The 18,574-nt window shown below is 37.1% G+C and overlaps 3 protein-coding genes across 4 annotated transcripts in view; 2 read left to right on the plus strand and 1 right to left on the minus strand.

Annotated features, from left to right (window-relative positions):
* The window catches only part of LOC117339915 (coiled-coil domain-containing protein 186-like), a 41,312-nt gene extending 27,701 nt beyond the window's left edge, over nucleotides 1-13,611 (minus strand). For both annotated transcript variants that reach the window (XM_033901626.1, XM_033901625.1), the window contains exons 1-2: nucleotides 13,457-13,611; nucleotides 2,664-4,563 (exon numbers count right to left, since the gene is read on the minus strand). In XM_033901626.1, coding sequence (XP_033757517.1) covers nucleotides 2,664-4,552 — 1,889 coding nt within the window. In that variant the 5' untranslated portion in view covers nucleotides 4,553-4,563; nucleotides 13,457-13,611. The remainder of the gene's footprint in view (nucleotides 1-2,663; nucleotides 4,564-13,456) is intronic.
* On the plus strand, nucleotides 5,339-13,374 carry LOC117339737. Its single transcript, XM_033901451.1, has 3 exons — nucleotides 5,339-5,545; nucleotides 6,095-12,735; nucleotides 13,285-13,374. Exon 2 carries the CDS (start codon nucleotides 6,254-6,256, stop codon nucleotides 12,371-12,373), a length of 6,120 nt encoding a protein of 2,039 aa, XP_033757342.1. The 5' UTR covers nucleotides 5,339-5,545; nucleotides 6,095-6,253; the 3' UTR covers nucleotides 12,374-12,735; nucleotides 13,285-13,374.
* Nucleotides 13,612-14,003: 392 nt separating the features above from the next.
* On the plus strand, nucleotides 14,004-17,749 carry LOC117339916. Its single transcript, XM_033901627.1, has 5 exons — nucleotides 14,004-14,198; nucleotides 15,560-15,622; nucleotides 16,405-16,448; nucleotides 16,766-16,786; nucleotides 17,677-17,749. The coding sequence occupies exons 1-5, from the start codon at nucleotides 14,073-14,075 to the stop codon at nucleotides 17,726-17,728; spliced, it is 306 nt and encodes a 101-aa protein (XP_033757518.1). The 5' UTR covers nucleotides 14,004-14,072; the 3' UTR covers nucleotides 17,729-17,749.
* The last annotated feature ends 825 nt before the right edge of the window (nucleotides 17,750-18,574 follow it).

The following is an 18,574-nucleotide window of genomic DNA, read 5'->3' on the forward strand; positions in this document are numbered from 1 at the left end:
ACTATAGTGGGTATTCGTATAAACAACAATAAATATTGTTATGTTGTGAAAACGATCCCCTCGGCCGATAATTAATTCGCAGAGGGCCCATTATGATTAATTAGAAAACACCTTAGATGGTGTATATATACGTACAAATGGTAAAAATAAATGAATAAATTAATAAACTGCAGTGGCAGCTTTTGTTGTTCCAGACAATTATACATTCTCTAAGCTTATATATATCTAGAAGTCAATTTTTATCTATTTACATTTTAGCAGAACGAGAAGTGCCCTCGTCCATCAATAATTCACATAGGTTTTTCGACTTGAGTAAGCCAACAGAAATCAATGCCCATTTGTAGGTAGAGTATTTGTAAGGACTAACTCCGGCACAGCTGGAGACAGCATGGTATTGACATGTCCAGCCAATCTGGTTTAATTTACAGGTTTATATACATACCAGCATGTTATATACTTATACACACATGCATATATATGTAAGACATGGATCTACATTTTGTCTAAACTATCCATGTTATAACAGTGGAGGCCAGCCATAGTGTAATATTGCCACACAATAAAGATGGTAAATGTTGTTTAATTATATATATATGCATGTATACATGTATTATATATATCTAGAGGCAATTAATCTGTAGTGTAATATTGCCATACAATAAAGATGGTAAACGTTGTTTAATTATATATATATACATGTATACATGTATTATATATATCTAGAGGCAATTAATCTGTAGCGTAATATTGCTGTACAATAAAGATGACAACGCATTTACACAATAAACCTGTAAACAAGCCATGATGTTATATTTACTTCGATTCGTCATCACCATTGCAATGCCATATATATGATCATACGTATATATATGCTATATATGTCATGCAAAGTTACATGATGCCATGCCTTGATAGTGAAATGTACATTGTGTTATATAAAAATCTACTCTCACAAAAAATGTACACTCATGATCATGTTCATTTGACTTGTTTTTTAAATATCTACAAAACTCACAAAAGGTTTGATTTTTTGTTTCAATAAGAGTCATATTGAAATTTTTAATAATCTTGTTCAAAATATAAATAACTCTCATTTAGATTGTCTATCTATATATACTGTAATTACATGTATTTTGTATTATATGTAATCTTAATGTTTTCAGCCTTAATCACGTAGTTTAATAATATACTTTATTTAATCAATTAATTTATACAATGTTACATGTATACTTTGTGTTGAAGATATTAACATCCCAAGGCCTATAGCCTTAGCTTTTGATGATGCATAGAAAGTAAAAAGGGTCATATATACATGTAGTTATATTCAGAAACTTAGATCAAATTAAACTAAACAGATGAACCCTGTTTAATGTGAAAAGGACCCATGTTTCATTAAATATCCTGTTGTGTATAAGTATTTATATACATGCTAACCCTGGGCCTGAGTACCATTAATCAATACCAGTGTTTAATCATTTCATTGTAGACCAGAGTTTTTTCAAATACATATATAGCTGTACTCTAAAAATATGGATTCAATATTTTCTGGATATTTTCTGGCCAGTATATATATAATCCAACATGTATGCCTGAATGTCAATGAAGCAGAAAGGGTGAAAATTACAGATCGGCCAGGTTCACTCCAGTGGAGAATTGATTAAGTAACAAAATGTTCATTCTGCACACGTACAGGTTTTGATCCTCGAGAAAACATCCATTCTCCATTGTACCTACATGTGCATTTGTTTTTGATTCCACTCGTTTAACTTTTTTTTCATATTACACTGATTGGTTTAGGACAATCTATACATGTTTGATGCACTAAGCAAGATCCAATTTGTTTTAATTTTATAAAATTTCTCTGAAATGGCTAAACATTTGTGCACATGTACAACCCACAGGAGCAAAAATATAACCGCAAACTTTTGAATTAGGCCCACGGCCATTTAGTTTTATGAAGGGCCAGTAGATCTTACACTGGGCTGGTCCGTTAACGTTGGCTTGTTTAATTTACATTTGATACGCACCATGCCCATAATAGTGGAGAACAATCTCTGCATGGCTTGATGTGCATTTGGGTTATTTTTTATAATTTTCAGTCCAGATTGCCAAAAAATTGTTTTTTTTTTTCATGAATTGAGCTTATATATAATTACCTGAAATAATATGATTAAAGCTTCTAAAATCAGAAAGCACAGGTAACTTTATATCAAAATATTGAGGCTCAAATACAAAATATATCAAAATCTTTTCACTTTCTTCTTTAAATTTGTAGTAATATATAATGTATGCAGTAATACACAAACTCAGAGCAGAGCAGACTGGCAGAGCAATTCGGTTTGAGCTAGCTATATATAGTACATATCTACTCCTATAAGCTAGCTATATATAGTATATATATATATCTACTCCTATAAACTCGCTGCAGCTGTAGCAAATTGATTTGTTTTAGCAATATAATGACAATAAATCATTAGAATAGGATATTGTGTGTTCTTATATAATTATTTGTAGTTAAAGCAGTGGGGTAGGAGATGGGAGGGGTTATTTACCTAAATCCAATTGTTTTATAATACCCAAGCAACATACCTATATATATACCTATATATACTGCCCCATGACATGTACATGATCTAGATCTATTGTATTGGCTATGGTTTTACCTGTAGCTTTCCTGTTGTTCTTTCTGTAGGTCTGCTTTCGATCGCTTTATTTCTAGCTGTAAGGCCTGTAACTTCTGTACCAGCTTCGAGTGGACGTCCATATGGACAAAACCGTTAGGAGGCACCGGACTTCTTCGACCCGTTGGGGTGGCATCTCCACTTTCACTGTCTACAGTTAATGTCAAATCTGGGTCTCTAACGGTCGACCCTTCTGGATTCTGATTGGTCAATTCTGATTCCAGCTCATCTAAAAGATCATCATCTACTGAACCTAGCTGGCCATGCAAATGTGGTTGAACTATATCACAGTTTTGTTGTGGCGCTTTATTAAACTGTTTGTTTTTATTTGGACTAAGGTTCGAATTAGCATCCTTACCACATGTATTTGAATTATCTCCCTTGACTTTATTGTTCGAGTCATCCTCCTCATGTTTGTCAACAATTCTACAAGCTGAGTCTGTATTTGAGTCTTTATCACTGTTCAAGGCCTGAGAATCCTTACCGGAATGTTTTTCATTGATGTCAGCTATAATACATATGGAATTATCGGTGTCTGTATCTACAGTACCTTCAGACACAGAGTTACTTCCCCTATTTGTAGAGCATTGGGTACTACCATTTTCTAATCCCTGACTAGCTGTACAGTCTCCATTGCCAGGAGTCTCAGAAAAGTTTGACACAGTGCTGTTGAAACTTGTTGACCCGATTTCATTTTGACTAGAATATTGATTTTGTGGACACACAGACACAGATTGGTGATTTGAAGTTTCTACAGTCCCATCCGATTCTATACTATCCACAGTCACAAGAGATTTAGATATCACACAATTATTTGATGGTCCCTGATTTATATTACTAGTTCCTTGGCTCACACTTTCACAATCATTTGGCTGACTATGAGAATCAGATGGTTCTGTAGACCCGCGCACTTCATCGGAGTCTTGATCACATTCTGGCTCCCAAGACTCTCCGCTTTCACCACGCTCAAGCTTCTTTTTAACATTGAGTAATTGTTTGTCATGGACACTACCCAATTCATCCTCCAAAAGAACATTACTGGCACCTTTAGTCACATCTCCCTGTACACTGACCGCTTCCTCTACCTCTTCATTATTTGCTTCCTTGCATGCCCCTGCTGGGAGACTTGACCTCTCTAGACTGCTCTCTGGCAAGTCCTGGTCAGTTATGGCCTGATTTCCACTGACCATATCGGAATCTGCTTCGACAGACTCACTTACCACATCAGAATCTGCCTCAACCAAATCTCTAGCTGATTCAACCATAGGGATATTTTCCTCTGCATAATTATCTCCCCTTGTTCTGCAGGACAAATCATTTTCAACCAGATGTCTGTCCGATTCTGTTTCCATTTCTCTGTCTCCAAGGTTACCTTTAACCTTTATCACACCAACATCCGCCTCAGCTAAATCACATGCCAATGGGGATTGTTCATTGTTTGCTATAGATTCCACATTATCATCTCCCCCAGTAGAATAGCTTGGGTCTACTCCTTCATTACGATTATCTCCCCTTTCTTCATAGTTCCTATTTTGCTGTCCTTCTACAAGGGATGCCCCTTCAGCTGTTGGCATAACAAAATCCTCTGTTTCAGAGTCAGAATCTGCTTCCTCCCCTGTTTCAGTTTGGCTCTTCTCATCTTGATTGTCAGCCACTGACTCGGCAACAACCTGATGAGCTCCTGCCTCATCCTCTGCCTCCAGCTCAGCCTCTGTACCCTCCTCTATGCTATCCTCACTCTCAGCCTCATTCCTGTCCTGTCCTTCTGCACCATCTTCACCTTCAGCTCCCTCTGGAAGGTAAACTTCTGCTTCATCTTCAGGGTGTGGGTTTTCTGTTACATCTTCATTCTCCTTGTCAACGCCGGACATGATCAGTGAACCTGACAAACAAGAAAATTTTAAATCAAAACATTTTAATTTCCTGCAAAAATAACCAATGGCCTAATGATCTATGAATGGATAGTTTAGGAACTGTGTCATGGCAGAATATTCTTATTTTAAACAATGTAGTTATGGAATTTTGAAAAGAAAAGAAATCGAATTTAGGCCTAAAAATACCTGTGTTTTCACTAACACTAGGTCTGTTTTAATTTAATATCCTATATTTTTGTGCAATTTTCACGAAAGGACTATATAGCTACTAAAGTCAAGATTCTTCGCCTATATAACCTATGAAAAAAACTATCTGAAAAATCAAAAGATTTTCCCACCTTTATGCTATATACAGTATATATATACATGTATACCTACTCTGTTTTTTCTGGCATGTATATATAGTATAGTAGAAACGCATGTACTATTTTTAGGCCTTGTGTCACTCTTCATAGAAAAGCAGTTGTGGACAAGCATTGAATATAGTTATATGAATTTCTGTCATTTCTTTTAATTACACACAAGCCATAGTAACATTTAAGGATCCCCATTTTATACATATACTTATATGTCAGTGTGTTGTTAAAACATTTTACAGCAAATTATATTTAACACAATTTTTTATGCCGAAACTACTTTCATCCAGCTTTTTAGTCAAGTTTATAAGCAAACGATAAAATCTCGTTCGCTCAGGTAAGAGGCCTTACTCTTGATTTTTCATTTCAATATATAACAGCAGCAATGATCAAGACCATGTCATATACACATGAGGGGCCCTGTGCTGTTACATTTGTTAAGAAAACTCAATTTTAGTTAACCTGTTATAAGAGTTGTTTCCCTTTGACTGTAAAATGCGTTTTTGGTATTTTCGCGCCACCGAGAACTCTTTAGTGAAGAAGGTGAGAAAAAGTGATAGTAAACTAAACCATGATGTGATAAGCTGTGCGGCGAGCGATTGGGAAAGTTTTCGGAAGTTTGGGAGACCATAATGTAAGTTTTATAGGTATTGTTATTATGAACATGTTGCAATATGCTGCAATAGAGAATGTTGTAATGTTACTGTCAGAAATCAGTCATAATAAGCCCTGGCATTTGTCGCGATAAACAATGCCATGTGGTGGAGTCATTTCGCCCATATATTTCCTGTCATAATTTGTGTAGATTTTGGGTCGAGTTGACCTAGTCATATGGAAGTGATATGATATGGAGTACTGTGTAAGCTTTACCAATGTATGAGAATTGTATGTTTTCGTCTCGAATAATATTCAGATGAAGTAAATTAGGTTTGGTTTGGAATTAATCAGTTTATAGTATAGAATATGTGATGAATACAAAGGCACATTGTCATTAATGATCAAGTCACATTGATAGTCGATCTACTTGTAGTTAAGTACTTTTCAAGTACATTTCAAGTTTGTTCAAGTACATTTCAAGTTTGTTCAAGTACATTTCAAGTTGAGCTGTATTGTGAAATATCAGTCAAGATGCTTTGTAAGTCTATTCATTATTCTAAAACAGCTTTATTTCTGTTTGTTACAGTCCTTTACTACTACTATGGAATAAATTACTACGCACTTAAAGCAGCTGTCTCGGGTATTTTGTTATCGCCCTGATCTCGTGCAAGTACAGTAAAGGAATTACCAATTACCTCCCCTTTTGCTGTCCGGAACTCTCTCGAGTAAATGGAACACAGATGTCATGGCCAGCAATTCAGGAAAAGAAACTGACTTTGCTCAACATCAGTCGGCTACTAGTGAACGACGACTCATAACCATGACTGAAAAGGCTGCAGAATTGTTCTCAGAAAGAGTCAGAACATTTCAAGATAAATTACACACAGCATGGGTCGCAGTCCAAAATGAATTGGAACTAGGATCAAAATGTGAGGGTAACGCAGAACTCTTAAAGAAAGCTCACTCTTCAATATGCTTAGCATACGCAAGTTATCGCTTAGTATCTCGTGAGTATGTTTCCTTCCTTGGCGGCGCAAGGTCAAAGAAGGGCGAAGAACTTTTACAACGACATGATGTTGATGACAAACTCAATGATGATCTTGTCAGTAAATTTCTGCAGGGAATTGAGACAAAAAGGACACAAATGGACATTGATGAAACTAGGTCAACATCAAGAAGGTCACGAGGTTCAAGGACATCAGCAAGGTCACAGGGCTCAAGTACAAACTCATTTATTAAAGCAAAAGCAAAGGCTGAAGCTGCTAGAGCAGGGGTTGCATTTACTGAGAAAAGGGCTTTGCTTCTCAAGCAGCAGGCTATTTTAAAGGAACAAGAAGCCCTATCAGTAGCACAGGCAGAAAGAAAATGCCAAGAAATTGAGGCTGATCTACAACTGTTGCAGGATCAAAAGATGTGTGCAGAGGCAGAAGCCGAGCTGGAAGCATTGGAGACAGTTGATGGGTGGGACGACGACGGACAGACGTCGGGTCTGGAAAGGAAAAATGTTGTTCCGTCAGATGTGAATCCTAGGGAACGTGTTCAACAGTATATAAATGAACATTCAACAACTTATGAGTCAAACAGTCCCATAACTCATGACCAGCCAAATACACATTTGAATAACATGTCTCGACAACCAACTAGATTTATTAGTCCTCAATTGCCCACAGAGTCAGCAGTCGAGGGTCAACAACAACCATCTACAGATTTGGGTTATCGGTCGTCTCATAGAGCTTTAAACCCCATGGTAGAAAACTTTGTTCCTGCAACTATAACAACAGAAATTTCAAGATTTATGCTGAGAAAGGACTTGTTGTTTTCAAGACTCACATCTTTTAATGACTCTCCAGAAAATTTTCTCCCCTGGAAAGCTGGATTCTTAAATGTTGTTAAAGAACTTGGTGTTTCCCCCACAGAGGAATTAGATCTATTAGTTAAGTGGTTAGGTCCAGAATCATCAAAACACGCAATCAGCATTAGGTCGTCCAATATAAGCAATCCAGAGAGAGGATTACAGAGAACTTGGGAGAGACTAGAGGAGCGTTATGGTTCTCCAGCATTGATAGAGTCGACGTTAAAAAAGAAAATAACTGCACTGCCAAAGATAACTAACAAAGATTGTGCAAAACTTTATGTACTTCATGATACACTTATGGAAGTTTCATCGGCCATGGAAAATGAGAAGTACACTGAACTCCTTAGCTACTTCAACTCATCGACTGGGGTCAACCCAATTGTACAAAAGCTTCCTTATCACCTCCAAGGAAAATGGACTCAGAAAGCAACGAAATACATGAAGGCATATGGTGTCAACTATCCACCATTCTCAGTATTTTGTGACTTTGTGAACGAGATGAGTTCTATGCTTAATAATCCAAGCTTCATGTATGATGACACATCTGTCACCAGAGACAGCACAAACAAGAACAATGTCAATAGTACCAGACCATCAAAGGTCAAGTCCTATAAAACAGAAGTTGAAACCGTTAAAGATGTTCATGCGAAGGGCAAGAATAAACCTACGTGTCCATTTCACAACACTGAGGGGCATTCACTAAATTATTGTCGTACCTTTAAATCAAAACCATTGAATGTGAGGAAAAGGTTTATCAGAGACAAGGGTTTATGTTTCAAATGCTGTGAGAAATCAGACCATATTGCCAAAATGTGTGGAGTGAATGTAACATGTAGTGTTTGTGACAGCAACAGTCATCCGACAGCCTTACACGTTCATGGCGGGGAGAGAAAAGAAAATACAGAGACCAGCAGTACATACGGTCAACGAGTTGAGGATATTAAGACGGCATGCTCCAGAGTTTGTGGTGAGGTCAACTCATCTGGGAAATCCTGTGCTAAAGTAGTACTAGTCAAAGTTCACCCAAAGGATTCTCCAGAGAGAACTTTCCAAATGTATGCCTTGATCGATGATCAAAGTAACAGATCTCTTGCCAAACCAGAATTCTTCTCTATGTTTCACGATGAGAATTATAGCGAGGTACGCTATTCCTTGTCGTCCTGTGCAGGAGTGATTGAAACATCAGGCCGTAGGACGGAAACTGCAGGATTCATTATCCAAGACCTTGAGGGCAAATCATCTATTGAGCTACCCAGCCTAACAGAGTGTAGTGAAATTCCAGATGTCAGAGAAGAAATACCAACACCAAATGCTGCCAGAAATCATTCACACCTTCAGGAAATTGCATCGAAAATCCCAGAGCTCGATGACAAATCTCAAATACTATTACTTTTAGGGAGAGATCTACCTGAAGCCCACCACGTTCTAGAACAGAAGACTGGTTGCAGAGGATCACCATACGCACATAGATTGCATCTTGGCTGGGTTGTCGTTGGCGAGACTTGCCTGGGCCAAGTTCATAGATCTGGATCAGATGTTTTCAATGTTAAGAAAACATATGTGCTTAAAGATGGAAGACATTCTGTGTTTTCACCCTGTGAAAACCGCTTTGAACTTAAGGAAAACAAAAACAGTGATGACGTGTTTAAGATAACAAAGCACGACAACAAGGTGGGATTGTCGGTGGACGACAAACAATTCCTGGAAACTATGGACAAAGATTTCAGGAAAGAACACAACGGTAATTGGAGTGCTCCACTTCCGTTTCGCACAATGAGGCCCAGATTGCCAAACAATAGGAACATGGCATTGAACAGGGCGCGCAACTTGTCAGCTAGCTTAAGGAGGGATCCTGCAAAAATGGAACATTTCGTAACATTTATGAAACGAATGTTTGACAACAACCACGCAGAGTTAGCTCCCCTTATGACTTCAGATGAGGAAGGTTGGTATCTGCCTATCTTTGGGGTGTACCACCCAAAGAAAAGAGACCAAATACGTGTTGTATTTGATTCATCAGCAAAATACAACGGTCTATCATTGAACAACGTTTTGATGTCCGGGCCAGATCTCACCAACAACTTATTAGGAGTTCTCATGAGGTTTAGACGAGAACCTATTGGTGTGACAGCAGATATTCAACAGATGTTTTATCAGTTTAGGGTAGAAGAAGAACATCGTAACTTCCTGCGATTCTTCTGGTTTAAAGACAACAATCCCGACCTAGAACTTGTAGAATATCGCATGTGTGTACATGTCTTTGGAAATAGTCCGTCTCCCGCGATAGCTACATATGGCCTCCACAAAAGTGCGGAAGCGGTTGAGGAGATCTACGGTGAGGATGTGACAGCGTTTGTACATAAGGACTTTTATGTCGATGACGGTCTGGCTTCGTTTTCAAATGTTGAAACTGCTATAGATGTGATGCAACGTACACAGAATGCATTGGCTTTCGGAGGAAACTTGCGCCTACATAAGATAGCATCAAATAGTATGGATGTCATGAGTGCATTTCCAAAGGAAGATTTAGCTGGGGATCTAAAAAACTTGGACATATGTCAACAAGGCTTACCCCTACAAAGGAGCTTAGGGTTGACATGGGATTTGAACTCTGATAACTTTAAGTTCATTATACCGGAAGAGGTAGCTAACAGGAAGTACACCAGGAGAGGAGTTTTATCCACACTCAACAGCATTTACGATCCTCTGGGTTTCATCTCGCCAGTAGTGGTTCATGGAAGGATCTTAATGAGGGATATGATAACAGAACAGACAGACTGGGATGAACCATTGGACATAAAATACAAAGAAGGTTGGGTTAAATGGTGTCAATCATTGAAGGATTTGGAGGACTTGTCAATTTCTCGAACATACCTCCCAATTTCCCTGTCTAGCACTTCAGAACAGGAAGTCCACATATTTTCGGATGCTTCAGAGAAGGCAATTTGCGCAGTGGCATATATGAAAGCAACAGACATAAATGGAGATACACATGTTGGATTCATTATTGGAAAATCCAAAGTATCACCTAAGCACGGTCACACGATACCTAGGCTAGAATTATGCGCAGCAGTCATTGCGGTAGAGCTTTCAGAGACTGTGTCGGAACATTTGTGCTTTCCTGTGGAGCAGATGAAGTTCTATACCGATAGTAAAGTCGTGTTAGGGTACATCAATAACCGCGTCAGGCGTTTCTATGTTTATGTTGAGAATCGTGTCAACAGGATTCTGAGGACGACTCTACCTAAACAGTGGAGTTACGTGTCAACCAATGACAACCCGGCAGACTTAGGAACACGACCAGTCTCATCTCATCTGCTAGATTGTAGTGATTGGATTCGAGGCCCAGAATGTATTCATACCTGCGAATTGACCTCTGATGAAACATTTCAGCTCCAATACCCTGAAAAGGACTCAGAAATTCGTCCTGAAGATGAAGTGCATTGTTTAAAACTCTCAGTTCGTGGACACCATGAGTATGATCTTGGCACCAAACGTTTTGAGAAATTTTCGCATTGGGAAAATTTGGTACATGCTATCATGTTCCTGAAGAGTTTTGCCCAGAGACTATCAGTTCAGAAATGCAGCATGAGATCTACACTGGGAGAGAAGCCGATTGCACAGGATTTGAGAGCTTCCGTCGAGAGACTCATTATAATAGAAATACAGAGAGAGGCATTCAGTAGGGAAATAAATTGTTTACTGAATGGCAAGGAGCTCCAGAAGGACAGTAGTATCCGGAGTTTGAATCCTTTCATTGACAATGATGGTATTGTTAGGGTTGGAGGACGCTTGAACAATGCTGACCTCAGCAAAATGGAGAAAAATCCTGTTTTGATCCCTAGACGTCATCATGTAGCAACATTATTAATTCGTCACTATCACGACAAAGTCAGACACCAAGGCCGCCTTCTGACTGAAGGAGCAATACGAAACGCTGGGTTTTGGATCGTTGGATGTCGACGCATGATAAACTCGTATCTTCGTAAGTGTGTCCGGTGTTTGAAATTACGAGGAAAGCAACACTTTCCTAAGATGGCCGATCTTCCATGCGATCGGTTGGATCCAGCTCCCCCATTCAGTTTCATTGGAATAGACGTTTTCGGACCATGGACTGTCCTCAGTAGGAAAACGCGTGGTGGGCAGGCTCATTCGAAGAGATGGGCTGTGATTTTTACATGTTTAGTCATCCGTGCTATTCATATAGAGGTGATTCAAGAAATGACATCATCCAGTTTCATAAACGCACTTCGTCGTTTCATTTCATTAAGAGGAGAGATCAAACTCATTCGATCGGATTGTGGAACCAACTTTGTTGGAGCAGCAAAAGATATTGGTGCAAACATTATTGATATCGAAGAACCCAATCTTAAAGCCTTCTTAGCACAGAAAGGCATCTCTTGGAGGTTCAACCCGCCTCATTCATCCCACATGGGTGGGGTCTGGGAGCGTCTGATTGGCATTTCGCGGAGAATTCTTGATTCACTCCTTTTGGATGTTCCGCACAAAAACCTTACACATGAAGTCCTCTCTACATTCATGGCAGAGGTTTGTTCCATTATAAACGCGAGGCCCCTTACAGGTGTTCCATCGGACCCGGAGTCTCCTATGCCACTGACACCATCAACCTTGTTGACATTGAAGACGAATCATACAGTGGAGTCCTTCTGTATTGAGGAATTCTCTCCGATGGATCTTTACAAAAGTCAGTGGAGGTGCGTTCAACAACTCGCGAACTGCTTCTGGAAAAGGTGGAAGAATGAATTTCTTTCATCTCTACAGGCAAGACGGAAGTGGCAGAGCGAAAGCAAAAATGTTACTGAAGGGGACGTTGTCCTCGTCCGAGACAAAACGCTACATCGTAACGAGTGGCCAATGGCTGTCATTAGTAAAGCCATTCCTAGTGAAGATGGTCGTGTCCGCAAGGTGGAAGTGCGTGTTGGGAGAGATAAATTTTACCTCCGACCTGTCACTGAGGTGGTAGTTCTTGTGCCCAAAGGATTGGAGTAGACACTTTATTGTCTAATTAGATGGCAAAACTTTAATAGTGAGAACTGTTGTGTAATTTGTCAACATGAGTGGTATTCGTATACTAGAACTCTGTGATTTTTTTGTTGATCAATATGTAAGAGAGTGGTAGTTGTATACCAGACGGGGAGTGTGCTGTTACATTTGTTAAGAAAACTCAATTTTAGTTAACCTGTTATAAGAGTTGTTTCCCTTTGACTGTAAAATGCGTTTTTGGTATTTTCGCGCCACCGAGAACTCTTTAGTGAAGAAGGTGAGAAAAAGTGATAGTAAACTAAACCATGATGTGATAAGCTGTGCGGCGAGCGATTGGGAAAGTTTTCGGAAGTTTGGGAGACCATAATGTAAGTTTTATAGGTATTGTTATTATGAACATGTTGCAATATGCTGCAATAGAGAATGTTGTAATGTTACTGTCAGAAATCAGTCATAATAAGCCCTGGCATTTGTCGCGATAAACAATGCCATGTGGTGGAGTCATTTCGCCCATATATTTCCTGTCATAATTTGTGTAGATTTTGGGTCGAGTTGACCTAGTCATATGGAAGTGATATGATATGGAGTACTGTGTAAGCTTTACCAATGTATGAGAATTGTATGTTTTCGTCTCGAATAATATTCAGATGAAGTAAATTAGGTTTGGTTTGGAATTAATCAGTTTATAGTATAGAATATGTGATGAATACAAAGGCACATTGTCATTAATGATCAAGTCACATTGATAGTCGATCTACTTGTAGTTAAGTACTTTTCAAGTACATTTCAAGTTTGTTCAAGTACATTTCAAGTTTGTTCAAGTACATTTCAAGTTGAGCTGTATTGTGAAATATCAGTCAAGATGCTTTGTAAGTCTATTCATTATTCTAAAACAGCTTTATTTCTGTTTGTTACAGTCCTTTACTACTACTATGGAATAAATTACTACGCACTTAAAGCAGCTGTCTCGGGTATTTTGTTATCGCCCTGATCTCGTGCAAGTACAGGCCCCCTTGGCTTGAGGCTTTTAAATGACAGAATGACAACACGCCTGACTATTCGATTTCCTCAGGCAATTCATTACCTTACCAACAAATCATAAATATCCGGTTTCACGGAAATTGCAGGACTTTGCGTTGATGGTGGTGAAGATACGAGAGATGTATATTCCAAACAGGGAAAACGCAACGCCTGTCATTTGTTGTCAATCAGCGGAAACACTGCCAACACAATACAAAATGGCGATAAATACATGTTGGTCACATGATCATGTTTTGATCTTGGCACTTGAGCGCTTGCTGGTCAACATATTAAGGAGGCCTGCCCCAAAGAATTAAAATTGCTACTTACGTACTTTATATTTTTATTTATTTCAAACCAATTTGTCATAAAAGAAAATGCAACATAATGTATAAAAGCACGATGTGTTTTAACGTCAAATTTACCATGACATGGTAAAAATCGCGTCAAGTGTCCATCAATTGACTGATCAAAATGAACTATTAAAAAATAATCTTCAAAAATACTAGTATAGTCTTTCATCATGACAGCTTTTTATTATGACTTAATGCTACTTAATATAAACAACGTATCCGTATTGCTGTATCCGTGTTTCGGTTCCTTTAGTGCAGTCTACATATAGTCTGAATCAATTACACGCTCACTTCCTATAATCGTTTGATGGAGTGAGAGGAGGTAGGGGAGAATGAGTTCTAATTCGATCCAATGGAATGCTGAGACGAAAACGCGACTTAATGAGAAGGTCGCACAGAACATTGGAGATCTTGGGTCTTTGACCAGATATGTGGTCAGGTCGTCGAAATCCAGCGAGGTATGTTGTCCGTTAACTACTGCTTCATGTGCTGTAAAGCGTCTCCCGTTTTGACGGATTCACGAAATAAATATTTTTTCTGTAATTTCGTGACCCGTTCCTAGGAAAAGCAAAGGCCCCCCTAATGTCATGAATGAACATGAAAGGACCTGAATGGTTTTAAGATGTTTATTGCTTTAAGGATCCAAAAGCAAAGATATCAATTTAAAAAAAGCCATTTAAAAGTGAATATATCGAATGCTAATTCTGTTCACATCGTTTAACATTAACAGTAACACAGACCTAGTTGATAAGCTTTTAAAATCAAAAGGTCCATGTGACCTGCTTAATGGTGGCAAAAGCAAATAACAATTTTCTGATTAGATGGAACATTAAGTCTATATCCCTGATTAAATTTCATGTAGCAATCATATAATGCGCAGAGTGAAAGTTTATGATGCTTAAAAGAAAACATTAAATTATCAGAGTCTGCCACAAACAGAGAAAAAGAATATGGCACAGTGAGACAATTAAGTTTCTTAGCAGGCAACACTTTCAGTAAACAGCTGTTAGTAAAATATCATTGTCTTAATAATGTATTGCAAAATTGATTGTTTAGCGACTTTGGCTATTTTTAGTGATCAATTCATACTCCAACTAGCGTACGTATGATATGCATATTTGCGTATTATATGAAAGTTGGCGTTTTCTCCAACTTGATTCATTCTGGAACAGATGGGTGAAAGTCCACTTTGTTGTACGCTACATGTAAACCCTGTCATGTATAGCTTTAAATTTCTAATGCCTCTTATTCTTTTTCAAAATGTATGAACTTATAATTGATTAATGGTTATTTATTATCTCAATATAGCCAAGGGCTTAATGAATGAAATCAAACTATCATTGTGTCAATTACTTAAATAGTCTTTAAACAGAGCTTTTTATATAAGAAAGTATTTTCTTGGTCAATGTGGACAATATATACACTGTATATAGATTGTCCAATAAAGTCAATTGCAATGAAAGAATATAATTCGAAGGAATGAACATCTGGAGGCAAAATCATATATTATGTGTGAAATTTCATATCTTCCCCATATTTTATTAGGCCAGTGATCATGATGACTACCTTTAAGATATTGTAACTCTATGATATGATGGTTTGCATATGAAAGTTAATTGTCTTATGTGATCTAGCAGGTGTCGGGTATGAACATGTTTACCTGTAATACATTTGTAGATATCAATAGAATCTTTCACTTGTGATGCTTCCTAACTCAGTGCTCTTTGCACTTTAAATTCTGTCAAATCATCCCTTGTGTGTTAAACAATTTGTTGATTTATACATGATTTACATTTTCTCATCCTCAATTTCCTTTCAGCTTTTAGCACAGGCTGAAAAGAATTTTACCTACCAAGAAAACATCATTCAAAATTCATCAGAGGTAAGTTTTATTCTGAAGACACTTCCATCGCTAAATTATTAAATTTACTGTTGATATTTTAACTCTTGTTATAGTTTAGAGGTCAGATTATGTAATTGGATGAAAACTGCTGCAAAATAATGTTTCTAAATTACATGATTAATCATTACTTTCAGAACAAAACTGTTTAAGATCAATTTCTCTTGTTACTTAGATTTATAGGAAACCTCTCAGCTTTTCTGTGTCATATAGATGTACCGGAACATTGACCTGGACCTTGACCCAACAACCTTAAAACTCCATCTTATTTAATATATTTTTGTCCATTGTAATTGTGGGTAGTTTGATTAAAATACCTGAAGGAATGAAGTCACTAGAGTACTGAAAGGGATTTTTTTTTTTAAATAGCAATGATGACCTTGACCACACGACCTTGAAACTTGAACTTGACAACCTTGAAACTTGAACTTGATTGAGATATTATTGTTCTTTGTATTTGTGTGAAGTTTCACTAAAGTCCCTGAAGGAATGAAAATCATTGGTGTTACGTATTTTATACATGCCAAGATGTACTGAGAGGAAAACTATAGACCTCTCTCCTCTCCCATTTCTCCAGTAGGGACTAATAATAGTTTTATTGACCCGAGAATAGTTTGCACAATTTAAGCCAGTAAGGAAGTGTTCAAAATATAACTTCATAATGGTAATGTTTCCCACATATATGGTAAAACAGGGTAATAGCATCATTAGTAGGCATCACTATTGATATTGATTTATAGATTAATGTTTATTTGTATTTACAGTCATTGAAGAAAATGATGAACATCAAAAATCAGCTTGAATTCCAGTAAGTCGATCTCTAAACTCAGATTTGCACAAGAAAAGGCCATTAAATTCAGTTCAGCATACTAGTATGAAGTCAGTTAATATAAGCTTTGTGTCGATGTCATTTCTGTCAGTCAGATGTTAGGAAAAAATATCATGATAGTTCTCTACTTTTATTATTATTATACTAGATAAGACTCTTTTTTATATTTGTATGTTTTAGTTCTCTACTTTTATTTCTATACTAGGTAAGACTCCGTTCTACAACTGTGAGTTTTAGGGGTTTTTTGGCGAAAAGTATATAAACTGTATTATATTATTGTTTTATTCATGTTTCAGACAAGCAGCCATGGTTCGAAGGTAGGTACAAGTGTCTATATCATGACCTACATAAAATTATGTACAATGTCCTTTAAGTAAAGAATATATATCCAAGTGTTCATCAATTACGTAAATGAAATGATACCGTAATTCCTGCCAAAGAGGTGAATGCCCTTACACCAATATATTATAACAGTTGTTTACCAAATCAAAGGTGATTTTGTTGGCTTGTGGTAAGAGGCATGAAAGCTAGATCATTAGTTTCAAGGTTTGTATCTAGAATATAAATCTCTGTTTCTGTACGAGTTAATTCAGTCTTGAAAATGAAGGAATACATTTGAAAGAAAAGGGTTTTTTGACATTCTAGGGCTTTTTCTGAGGGCTTTTTTGGGGCCTTGAATAGGCCCCATTCCCTATTGAAATTATTTCATATTTAGCCAAATTCCCAAAATTTGCAGTTTACTCCTGAAAAAATCTTTCCCAATTCATCAATTTTCTTACCAAAATGAGACAAAAATACTCCTTCCCAAATCAGTGAGGAAAAGCCCTGCATTCTCTTACTGAAGTAAACAATTAAATTGAATATATTGATAATGACTCTAATTATTATATATATATATATATATAAAAGATGATTTCTCATTAATTAAAATAGGCCCTCTACAAATTAATTATCGACCGAGGGGATCGTTTTCAGAAACATAACAATATTTTTCGCTGTTTACCTAGCTACTACATTTGTGTAACTGTTCCATGTTCTATGTCTATATGTGATCATTTTGAATTTACTTGTGCCTTGATAAAGGGACAGATTGTCTAAAAAATTTGATAACTGTCTGTACTGTCATTATTACTACTTGACAAATTTTATACATGTATATATATATATACCATATTCATTCTTTCAAAGTGTCATCCTTGTGTTTCAGCATGAGTACAATTGATGACATTCAGGATATCCTCAAGACTATACAACGTTGATGCAGGAATCACCTGAGCTGATAAAAAGACCCTCGTGTTAATGAATTACTGAAAAATGTCTCACTAATACCGTGGACAGAACCAAACAATGCAAATGTGTGCATGACAAGTCGACCATATTTACCGAGTTTCTTGTCATTCTCCAAAGAAATTTGTTGTGATGAAAATACAATGGATTTTCAGATTTAACAACATTGTCTTTTTCAAACCCGGATTGATTTGTCGCCTGTCCCTCATTTTATTTATGGTGTGATCATATTAAGACAAGATAATATCTTAAATCTGAATTGTTGTCAAAGAAGGGATTTTTTTTCCTTTAATGATATTTAAAGTTATTTATTGTTAATTTATTTTACAATGTATGTCTTAATTTCTCTTGTAGAAATGTGTTTGTTATAGTATTTCATAATGAAAAAATAATAAAACATTCAATAAAAATTTTACCTTTTATTTTGCATAAAACCCAACAGTACCTACATAAATTATTGTGACAATGAATGAGGGCTGTTACAGAGAAAACCCAACTGAACATTACATAATTAAATCATTGTGACAATGAATGAGGGCTGTTCCAAACAATTTAAATTCTGTAGGTGGCCATTCCAAGCAATAATTCAGAATATGTAGGTGGTGGTGGTAAAAAAAAAGTGCCTTCTTGGTGGGGGGGGGGGGGGGGGGGAGGTCATTTTTTCTGGAACAGCCCTGAGAAATACTTCCATAAAATCAAGAAGTATTCATATATGTCATTTCTGTTGGTTAAATTAATATATTACGAGTAAAGCAGTTTAAATTAAGGACACCAAAAGATTACAAACATAAACAAGCCATGTACATGTGTAGTTGATG

This window comes from Pecten maximus, chromosome 12 (assembly GCF_902652985.1).
Source record: "Pecten maximus chromosome 12, xPecMax1.1, whole genome shotgun sequence".
Classification (NCBI taxonomy): Eukaryota; Metazoa; Mollusca; class Bivalvia; order Pectinida; family Pectinidae; genus Pecten; species Pecten maximus.